We start from the raw sequence: 10924 nt of genomic DNA, 5'->3' as shown, positions 1-10924 counted from the left end.
CCCAGTGTTGGGGATGTGACCTAGGGGAAAAGGCCTTCACCCAGATGTGTTGTTCTCCAGATCTGGAGCTCGGACCTCCCCCGCTATTCCCCAGGGGTCCAGACAAGAGCACTAGATTGGTCTGGCCCTGGTGTTCCCTGGGGGACTGGTACTCAAGTGATGCTAGCGTTTTGGCTGTAGATCCTAGGGAAGTCCCAACAGTGGCAGTTTGGCTGCACTAGCTACCTGAGGGGCATGAGGAGGATGCAGCCTTTTTTCCTTTAGGCTCCCTCCTAGCTCAGGCTACCTCAGGCTTTGGCCCTGGGCCAGCAGTGGCTTCTGGAATGAGACCAACATGCTCATGCCACCATCCTGCTGACTAGATATCGTGGGTGAAGGTAGGGGCCTGATGTTGGAATGGCTATTGCTGAACAAACTAGCGATGAGCACTGGTCTTGGCTGCCTGCACAATGTACTCTGGTATAGCCTCTCTTCTTGGGGTCTGACAGAGTAACACTGGCCACCACCCCACTCCTCACTTCTAGTAGAATCCAGACCTTAAACGAGAGATTCTGCAGACATATTATCTTTTCTTTCTCCCACCAAGGTTGTTTCTCCCCATTTGAGGGTGGGTACACTTCCTGGTGGTCTGTGGCATTTGCCATGACCAGATGTGAGACTCCAGCCCAGCCTGTTCCCCTCTCTTTCTACACAGCTCCATGTTCTATGATGAGGATGGGGACCTGGCTCATGAATTCTATGAGGAGACAATCGTCACCAAGAACGGGCAGAAGCGGGCCAAGCTGAGGCGGGTACATAAGAACCTGATCCCTCAGGTGAGGGGCTGGGCACTGGTCACAGAGCCTATGTCGAGTGTGAGGTAGACCTAGATGGGGTCTCCTGTCATGGTGGGAGCTCTTGGGGGAGGAACTGGGAGGAACAGGAAGGCTTCCTGGAATATGGGCACTGAGATGGCCCTCACTAGCCTCTGTTTCCATGGCAGGGCATCGTGAAGCTGGATCCCCCCCGCATCCACGTGGATTTCCCTGTGATCCTCTATGAGGTGTGAGCCTAGGGGGTGGCAGGCATAAGCACCCCCTGCCTCAGGAAGAAACCCCCAGGTTCAAGGTGTGGCTTCCTTTGAGGAATCTAGGCTGAAGCCACATCCTGAATAAACTCCTTTGGCCTGGAACCTTCCTTCAGCTGTGAGCGGGGCAGTCCTGCATTGTCGGTCAGGTGCTGGTTTGTATGCAGACAAGAGATGGCTGGCTGGTGGCTGGTGAGGGCTAATAGTGGTGTTACCAGCCCATCTTCCCCAGCAGTCCAACGAGGAGTGTGGCAGGGCATACAATGATTGGGAATGCCTGGTTCCTGTGCCCTTGCCTGATCTGCTTTCTTCCAAGCTTGCCTAGGGCCCAGCCCTGCTAGGGGCTACAGCACTTTACAAGTAAGGTCTGCCTTCTTCCAGCCCCTGGGCTGTGGGAGCTGTACACAAGTAGGAACTTCCTTTCCCTCACTTCCTTCACCCTTTTGTTGGAGCATTTCAGCCGTTTGCTACCTCGATTCCTCCTCTGTTGGACAGAGGCTGGGGGCAACGCAAGCCTGATTCTTCCTGCCTACCTGCCATGTGTTCCCACCCCCAGATGGATGGACAGTTTGTTGGCTATTAATAGGAGTGGGGACTGGTGTGGGAGGTTTCTCCCCACCCAGGACAGGGCTGATCCCTCCCCTCTGCAACTAGTTGTGTCCCTTGTCATCCTTCCCCCCATCCCACCCCCCAGTTGCGAGAGTAGAGGATGGGATGAGGAAGGGCTATGGATGCCTGTGCCTATGGGGAGTTGCCCCTAAGCCACTTACTCCATCTAGTCCCCCTTGTCTTTGCACCAGCCCCGCACCCCCACTGGGAGGAGACCATCTGCCACCCTGTGGTGAGGGACAATACCCTAGGACTGGTGCCAGTAACTCTGAGGAGCCCCGCCACCCCTTCCCCTACAGTGTGCCCCTCTCTGCAGGATCAGTCAAGGGAATGTACCAGAGCCAGAAAGGAGAGAACCACCATAAAAGGAATACTTAAAATGTGAAAGTTTGTAAATAGTCTAGTCCATGATGTTGTTGGGGCAGAGTCTGATTTCTACATAGAAATGACTTTTTTTAAATTCTTTACTGTGCTTCAAGAGTGTGGAAAATGGTATGGGGAGGGTGGCCCCCAATCTAGGAAGGCTGTCGTGTTATTTGTTCAGTTTCAATAAAATTATTTGTAGACCCTGCATACAAGAGTGGCATCCTCTGGGGCTATAACACCCAGTGGGGCTGCCTCCCCACCTGGGCTCAGTAGGTAGGCCTGGGCCCAGGACTCTGGTGGCCTCCTATTGCCAGCAAGACCCAGGGTAAGCCTGAGCCCAGCCTGTGGCCATCCCAGCCATGACCAGCAGGTGGCAGTGTAGTCACATAGATCTCACCACAGGGCCACTCAGGATGGAGGGCCATTCCTCTATTGTGTTCAGTAGGTGGGGACCCGTAGGACTGGAAAGTCTTGGGCTGCTTCATTAGTAGTTGGCCCCACCTTCTTAACTTGAGGTGAGAGTATGATCTCAGATAGGTCAGGAACATCTGTCCTGCCCCCAGCAGTGCCAGCTGCCCCACATGAGGTCGTAGCTTAAGCCCTATGGACCTCCAAGGCCCAGCCTTAGGTGGACAGCACCCAGATGGGTACCACCATGCCCTTGATCTACTGCCAGGCTCTGCAGCCCAAACCCAGCAGCCTTCTCCCAGGGCTTCCTGCAGACACCACCAGGAGACGGCTTGGGCCTTCTGTTCCAGCAGGAAAAGCTCAACCACCCCATACTTTCTCTGTTCCCTCCCACCTGCCTTCTCACTTGTAGCTGGCCCCCTGTGGACATTTGGCCTATACATCTCAGGGTCTGCTTTAAGGTTGGTTCAGGCCCAGCCTTTGGCCATTAGCCCAACTCCCAGTTAGGGAGGAGGGAGTTCGAGGCCACAGGCTTCTGGGTCTGGGGAATTGGGCTGCCAGTCTTTTGGAGGCTTAAACTGTCGAGTCCAGAGCAGGATCACACTATGCAGCCTGGATTTACAGTTCTTTGGGCACCTGCCCATTTTCCCAATAAGATGCTAGACATAAGGCCCCATCATCCTCCACTGTCCCGCCTACTGACTGCCCCGGGGCCAGGGTTCTGCCATGCCAGATGGTATCCCATCTCCCATCACCACTGTCCCAGTGTGGGGGAACTCCCTGTGCTGGGCCTGCCCCAGCTGACCCCAAAGCTAGAAACAATGGGGGTCAGAGCACTGCTTCCCCACTCCCTCCCACTGGGCTGTGCTCACTTCCTTCCTGCTGGCTGCCTGAGGAAGTGGCCCTGCCCTGGGACAGTCTGGTCTGGCCTTTGTTTCCCTAGGGGCCACCACCCTTGGAGCTTCCAAAGCCAGTATCTCTTGTGGAGCCAGCATAATGGTACAGGGACACACACAAACACACCCCATGCAATGTCCTGGACTCCTTGGTCCTCAGGGACAGACTCCAGGGTTCATGTCCAAGCCCCCAATCCTACACAGCCTCTGTTGGGAGTGGCCCTGGGCATCAGTGGGACAGTACAGTAAGAAAGGCAGGGTAGGCTCAAGTGATTTGAGAATGTACAGGTTTGTCTGCACCTCTGAAGGGGTCTGCTGGGACCCTGTTATGGCCTCAGAGCCAGCTGCATTATGGGCACCCCCCTCCCACAGGAACATACCCCTTTCCTTACTCATGTTGTAGGAGCCCCCAGCTCTATAGAGTCTCAGTGAAATCCACCCAGGAATGTCCTCTGGAAGTAGAGTACCCTACAGAACCCTCCCAGCCCCTGCCCCACCCCCAGAGTCACACACATCAACATAACCACTTGATTACACTTGGGATATTTCCACTCTCAGTGGGAAAAAAATTGACTCAGGTCCTGTAATTTCTCCTAGCCCCTGCCCCCCACCGGCTGGTTCCCTTCTTCATCACCTGCTTAAGGGGATCATCAGTCAATCATCTCCCCAGTAGCTTGACTCCCCAAAACATCACCACTGGGGGCCCCTCCACTCACACTACTGCATTTGAGGATGGGCCTCAACCTCAAGGGAAAAGAGCTTTCAATGTTAAGAAAGCTGCCAGCATGGGAGAGGCTGGCACCTGAGCCAGCTCCCACAGCCTTCGTGTCACCTGGCCCAGTTCACCCTGGCTAGGATCTACTGGGGGAAGGGTGGGGAGGGCAGCCAGCCAACAGGGCATACCGGAGGGAAATAGGGTCAAGGCGGTCCCCTCCCCCGCGCCGTTCCTGGCCCTTTCCTCTCCGAGGGGCAGCAGGAAGTGAGGAGAAAGGGCTGGGGTGGGAGGCGGGAGCGGGTGGGAGGGGATGGGGTTTATCAAGTCGCCAGCGGGCTGCCCGACGGGCAGCAGCTGGCGCTAGTAGCTTGGCTGGAGAGGCTACCCTGGGAAGGAGGAGGCCGCCGACCTCCTGGGCCGACGGACTCCCACACAGGTGAGCCCAGCACAGACAACTGGTCTGCACCCCCGCCCCCCATAGGTGCGCTCACAGCAGCGCTCCCTCCCTCCCTCTTCTTCCCTGCGTGCCAGTGGCGAATGGGCCGGCGGTGCAGACGCGCGCCCTTCGGGGAACTGAGCCCCGCATGGGAAGCGGATCTAGGAAGAGGAAAGGAGATCTCGCCCCAGTCCATATGCAAGCCTGCTCTCCAGCGGGGTGAAAGGGTTCAGGATACCGGGTGGAAGCCCGAGGTTGCCCCTCTGGCCGAGCCGGCTTTCTCCGCGGTCCCACCAGGAATTTCTGCGAGGGTGGCAGCCTCCTCAGAGTTGAAGGCAAGCTTTGGGAGCTCTCACAGCCCACCCCCTGCGCCTGAAACCGGGCTGGAGGGAACGAGAGTCCAGGGATTGGCCTGTCCCTGGTGTAGGTCTAGGGTTGGGGGATGCCCTATCCCCAGGGCCCTCTGGGCTTACCGGCCCCCAGCTGACTGGCCACGCTGCGACCCACAGCTCCTGTTGTCAAGACAACCACTGCCTCCGCCCAGCCCTGAAAGGGCTAAGAGGCAGGCGCTCGGCGCCCTCCCCTAGTCAAGCAGGGGGCGGGGTGCCCCTTCAGACCCTGGACGGGGGAGGGAAACCCTGATCCGTAGGTGTCAGGACATTACTGTCCTGGGAGGCTGGAGATCGGCACTGGTCACCGTCCCCATTTTCACACAAAATGGCCCCAGTGCTGGGGGCTACACTCCGGGATAACGAGCCAGATCCGCGGCTGCCCTTAGCCAAGGCTTTGAGGGTTCACAGCACCTCCTTACGGCCGGACGGGAGAATGCCACCTCCGTTTTCCCCCTCCTCCATCCCGGTCTTTTATGCTTTCCCTTTAAAGGGGCTGGCCGCGCCGCGGAGCAGGGAGGACTGTACCACCGGCCGCAGGCTGCGTGGGGGGGGTAGAATCTCGGGCTGACTGGCGCTGGTGGCTGAGACTACAGAGAAAGCCCCGTTCGGTGGGGCCTCACGGTCCTAGATGGATGGCCACGTTCCTTGGCGGAGGATCTGGGGACCCTGGAGCCCGAAACGCGGCATTGGCGGCTAGAAAGTGAGGCACACCTTCCCACCCGACCGCAAGTCCTGCCCCGGGCCCGCCTCCGCACTGGATTCTTAAAGGGTCCGCGGGCCAGGGGGCGGGCCCAGCAGAGGCGCCGAGCCGGGGCCGAACCGGGGCCGTGCCTGGGCGAGTGGCCGGAGTGGGCTGGGCCGGGGATGGCGGTGGCTATGGCGCGGGCCCCGGCGGCACCCCGCGCGAGGTGAGGGCAGGCGGTGCAAACCTGGCGGCTTTCTTCCCGCGAGCTGGGTTCGGAACCCGTAGGGAAGCAGCCCAGGGACCCCACCCCCACCGCGCCGAGCTCAGGCCCCACGTGCAGAGCGGAGGCGGGGTCCTGCACAAAGGCCAGGCGGAGTGAGCTTTATCCCCACCGCCTGGCGTCGGGCGCGCGCATTCCGGTGGCTGTAGTGGGAAGGGCCGGTCGGCCGGCGCCGCCGTGGGAGGTCCGCTGCCCCTTTGTCCCTGCGGGGCTTCTACCAAGCTTGAGAGAGTGTCTGCGCTCGAGACAGACCTGACAGCCTCACTCTTCTGCCTGGCGGGTGCTATACTAGCTCCCCCGCTGTGTTCCAGCTTGCTAGCCGCAGCATGAGCTGTGCCCTGCCTTATCCAAATGCTGTCGTTTCTCTGGACCAAGAGTTCCTCACCGGGTACAGAGTGGGCCTCGGGTTCCGGGCTTTCTGAAACCGTGCGCTGGGTAGTATGCAGGCATGCGTGTGTCTCTGGTCAGCGAGTCTATAGCTTAATCCATGCATTTCTCAGAGAGGTCCACAGAGCTAACAGAGGTCCCTTCTCAGCCATAGGCCACCTGCTCCAAGAAGGAGCCCTGTGCTCCTGCCAGTGAGTTCCCAGGGTGTCTTGCCTGTCCCTCGGTCACCCGTGGTCTCTCAGACGTGTTACAGCTATGTAACAGGTCTGAACAGCCCTCAGCACAGTGCCCCACACAGCATGGGCTTTGGGAGTGTGACTGGGTTTGGGATATGCATTTCCAGGATTCTCTAGACTGACTTGCTTTCTCCCACCCTTTCCTCAGTTCCTGAGCTGGTGCCAGGCAGGTGACACCGTCTTCCTGCAGCCCCCAGCATGTGGGCAGGCCTGAGCCCTGCCGTCACACTGGCCCTGGTGTTGGCGGTGGCATGGGCCACGGAGCTCAAGCCCACGGCACCACCCATCTTCACAGGCCGGCCCTTTGTGGTAGCATGGGACGTGCCCACGCAAGACTGCGGCCCACGCCTCAAGGTGCCACTGGATCCAGAGGAAAAAGCCTTTGACGTGCAGGCCTCACCAAATGAGGGTTTTGTGAACCAGAACATCACCATCTTCTACCGGGATCGGCTAGGCCTGTATCCACATTTCGATTCGGCAGGGAGGTTTGTGCATGGTGGCGTGCCACAGAATGGTAGCCTCTGGGCACACCTGAAGATGCTGCAGGAACATGTGGAGCACTACATTAGGAGACAGGAGCCTGCGGGGCTGGCAGTCATCGACTGGGAGGACTGGCGGCCTGTGTGGGTGCGCAACTGGCAGGACAAGGACGTGTACCGCCAGTCATCACGCCAGTTGGTAGCCAGCCGCCACCCTGACTGGCCGTCAGACCGCGTGGTCAAGCAGGCTCAGTACGAGTTTGAGTTTGCTGCTCGGCAGTTCATGCTGGAGACACTGCGCTTTGTCAAGGCAGTTCGGCCTCGCCACCTCTGGGGCTTCTACCTCTTCCCCGACTGTTACAACCACGACTATGTACAGAACTGGGAGACCTATACAGGCCGCTGCCCTGATGTGGAGGTCTCCCGAAACGACCAGCTGGCCTGGCTGTGGGCCGAGAGCACGGCCCTCTTCCCCTCTGTCTACCTGGATGAGACCCTCGCTTCCACCGCCCATGGCCGCAACTTTGTCAGCTTCCGTGTTCAGGAGGCCCTTCGTGTGGCTCGCACCCACCACGCCAACCATGCGCTCCCAGTCTACGTCTTCACGCGACCCACCTACAGCCGCAGTCTCACGGGCCTTAGCGAGGTATGTGCCTCCCAGGGCCTTGCCTTCCTCAGGGACCGCCGCAGGTTTGAGTTAGCAGGGGGCCTCCTGCCCCGCAATCTACTGGCTACTCTATGTCCCTTCACCTCAGTCCCTTCACTTTGTGAAAGCACGATGTCATCATCTTCACTTTGTGGATGAGAAAATTGAGGCTCTGAGATGCTGAAAAATTTGCCCAAAGCATCCCAGCAAATCCTGGACAGAGATGGGACCTGAGCCTAGGCATTCTGACTTTGGAGCCTGTCCTGGTGGATACATCCTAGGACCAAGTGTGCCCTTGGCTTGGGAGAGATACACCAGGGGCCAAGGTCGGGGTGGAAATGGCTTAAACATTTAAGGAGAAAGTGAAACGGAGCCTCAGCCTGAGGGGGAGAGGGGCAGGACCAGGCTGGGGGTTCAGCAAGTCAGAACAGGCTGGGACCTGCCCACCCTATCTGTCCTCCTCTCCTGTATCTCGGTCCTTCCCAGTGACCAGCCCCTTCCCACACAGATGGATCTCATCTCCACCATTGGCGAGAGTGCCGCCCTGGGTGCAGCCGGTGTCATCCTTTGGGGCGACGCAGGGTTCACCACCAGTGCGGTAAGTAAGACCCACCCAGCCTACAGGGTCTGCAGAGTCTTCAGGGACAGCCAGAGAGTTAGGGCTTTTGGATGCCAGCCTCAAGGTGGGCAAACCTAGTCTGGCCCCCTTGTATGTTTCCCACCCAAATCATCCCTGGTCTCAACAGAGAAGATGCGGCCCCCACCCTGCTCCCAAGAAAGGGGACATGCTGTCCTGAACAGCTGTTGAGTTCTGTCCTTCCCTGCCTGCCCTGCTGGGCTCCAGTCTCTGTCCCCAGCTGTTCTCAGTAGGAGCAGGGACAGTGAGGGCTCAGGCGCACGTGCGCATGTACATGTGTGTGTGACTCCCCCCTGAGTCACAGCCCTCTACTGGGGGCTACATGTGTGTGTCACCGCAGTGTGGACAGAGTTTCCATCTTGGTCTGTGGGCCGAGGCAGCTGACCCTGATCCCTGGCCTCTGCCCCCAGGAGACCTGCCAGTACCTCAAGGATTACCTGACGCAGCTGCTGATCCCCTACGTAGTCAACGTGTCGTGGGCTGCCCAGTATTGCAGCTGGGCCCAGTGCCATGGCCACGGGCGCTGCGTGCGCCGCGACCCCAGCGCCAATACCTTTCTCCACCTCAGTGCCAGCAGCTTCCGCCTAGTGCCTACCCATGTACCTGGTGAGCCCCAGCTACGACCAGAGGGCGAGCTGAGCTGGGCCGACCGTGACCACCTGCAGAAGCACTTTCGCTGCCAGTGCTACTTAGGCTGGGGCGGCGAACAATGCCAGTGGGACCATAGGCGGGCAGCTGGGGGTGCCGATGGGGCCTGGGCTGGGCCCCACCTCACCAGCCTGCTTGCTGTGGCAGCCCTAGCCTTCACCTGGACTTTGTAGGGCGCTCTCACCTGGCTGCCAGGCAAGCTGGCCTCTGCCACAAGGACTCTGCCAGGCATGTAGGAGCCTGCAAAGAAGGGGTGGACAAACCGCTGCGTGCGCCGCGACCCCAGCGCCAATACCTTTCTCCACCTCAGTGCCAGCAGCTTCCGCCTAGTGCCTACCCATGTACCTGGTGAGCCCCAGCTACGACCAGAGGGCGAGCTGAGCTGGGCCGACCGTGACCACCTGCAGAAGCACTTTCGCTGCCAGTGCTACTTAGGCTGGGGCGGCGAACAATGCCAGTGGGACCATAGGCGGGCAGCTGGGGGTGCCGATGGGGCCTGGGCTGGGCCCCACCTCACCAGCCTGCTTGCTGTGGCAGCCCTAGCCTTCACCTGGACTTTGTAGGGCGCTCTCACCTGGCTGCCAGGCAAGCTGGCCTCTGCCACAAGGACTCTGCCAGGCATGTAGGAGCCTGCAAAGAAGGGGTGGACAAACCGGAGTCTGGAGGGGGCAGAGCCCCCTGGGATGCCCAGTAAGGCGTCCATGCCAGCTCTCACCACGCCCCCCTGTTCTAAGGGGGAGGGGCAGTCCCCGAGGGGGCCCCTTCTTTTCCTGTCAGAGAGGAAGAAGAGTATGGCCGGGGAGGACCTGACCCTGCTCCCCTGCCCCTGGATAGTTTATTATTATTATTTTGGGGTCTCTTTTGTAAATTAAGTATAAAACAACTGCTTCCGTGCGTGGACTGTCTGCACCTGGGCCAGGGCACGTGCGAGAGATTTCAGTGCCCTCCATGAGGTTTGAGCCCAGCTCTGTCCCTGCGATGCTCTTTGCTGGGGACTTCTCATCTGTAAATGTGTCCACTGGGATTTGGGAGCCTGGAGCTGCCCACTCTGCAGCTGTCCTGATGGGGCAGGGGCCACTAGGACTGGAGGGTCTCACGTGCCACCCCAACGCCAAGGGCCTTACTTTCTCCATATTGATTGGAATGTAGTGCGGCCTAACCGTCTGTGAGGGGTGGGACTCACTGTGCTTCTCCTACTGGCCCATGGAGCCCCAGCTGGGCCAGTGCCAGCCACCTCACCTTGCCCACCCAAGGAGAAGGGAAGAAGAGGATGTTTGATCTTTCCTGGCTAGGCAAGTCGCCAGACCACCCCTCCCTGCTGTTTCCACAGGCAAGGGCGTCTCCTCCACTCCCTACTCCCAAGGGTGGTGGACTCCAGCCACCTCTCCCCCCTGACTCACAGCCCTCTACTGGGTATGGTCGGAAGAGGCAAGCAGGGGATTGGGGTGTGAATTCTAGGGTCCAGTCCCCATCCCACTGCAGATACATGATGGGGCAAAAGGAAAGCATCATGAGCCTGGGAGCAGACGTTTTAAGAGGTCAGCCTTAAGAAGTCTCCTATACGTAGAATATGATTTGTCCCTGGCTACCCCAGGGGAGAGAAGTGGCAGCCAGAGCAGTCAGACTAGCTCTGCCCTGCTTCACGCCCCTGCACCTGAAGGGAGTTACCCTGGGTGGGTCTCTGCCCTGCCTCTTAACCATCACACTCACACCTGGGCGTCCCTGTCCAGTGATGACTCAGCCCTGCCCTCAGGACACACTGGCTCTGGGGGAGACAGGCTCAAGAAACAGCTGAGTGTTGAGGAGGGCAGCCAGCCACAAGGACTCTGGAGAGGTATCTTGGCGAAAGTGCTTTCTATGAGTTTTGAGAGGTAAGGAGGTGGCTCGATGCTAGGAGCAAGCAGGCACAAAGGCTGGAGGAAGCCAAACTCAGCTAGGACTCAGTAGGAGTCTGGGCTGAGGCTGGGGGTCTGCTGCAGGCCGAAGAGGGAGGGACAGCCCCGGAGCAGCACGAGACCTAACCACCAGAGGGTAGTGA

At 59.2% G+C, this 10924-nt stretch overlaps 2 protein-coding genes across 6 annotated transcripts in view; both read left to right on the top strand.

The window, feature by feature from the left end:
• TUSC2 (tumor suppressor 2, mitochondrial calcium regulator) overlaps positions 1–2248 on the top strand; it is a 3242-nt gene extending 994 nt beyond the window's left edge. Inside the window, exons 2-3 of the mRNA XM_006909133.3 lie at positions 695–815; positions 983–2248. Coding sequence (XP_006909195.1) covers positions 695–815; positions 983–1048 — 187 coding nt within the window. The 3' untranslated portion in view covers positions 1049–2248. The remainder of the gene's footprint in view (positions 1–694; positions 816–982) is intronic.
• Positions 2249–4360: 2112 nt separating this feature from the next.
• HYAL2 (hyaluronoglucosaminidase 2) lies at positions 4361–9780 on the top strand. Of its 5 annotated transcripts, none has more exons than XM_015587147.2 (5): positions 4361–4496; positions 6625–7601; positions 8110–8199; positions 8649–9139; positions 9530–9780. In XM_015587147.2, the coding sequence occupies exons 2-4, from the start codon at positions 6675–6677 to the stop codon at positions 9057–9059; spliced, it is 1428 nt and encodes a 475-aa protein (XP_015442633.1). In that variant the 5' UTR covers positions 4361–4496; positions 6625–6674; the 3' UTR covers positions 9060–9139; positions 9530–9780. The 5 variants fall into 5 exon arrangements, with proteins under 5 accessions (XP_015442633.1, XP_015442634.1, XP_024900596.1 ...); XM_015587148.2 differs by lacking the exon at positions 4361–4496 and adding an exon at positions 5386–5588; XM_025044828.1 differs by lacking the exon at positions 4361–4496 and adding an exon at positions 5664–5796 and having other exon boundaries at positions 8649–8844; positions 9235–9780.
• Positions 9781–10924: the final 1144 nt, after the last annotated feature.

This window comes from Pteropus alecto, unplaced genomic scaffold, assembly GCF_000325575.1.
Source record: "Pteropus alecto unplaced genomic scaffold, ASM32557v1 scaffold53, whole genome shotgun sequence".
Taxonomy (NCBI): domain Eukaryota; kingdom Metazoa; phylum Chordata; class Mammalia; order Chiroptera; family Pteropodidae; genus Pteropus; species Pteropus alecto.
Note: the sequence above shows the minus strand (reverse complement) of the source record. Positions and strands in the feature narration are given on the sequence as shown.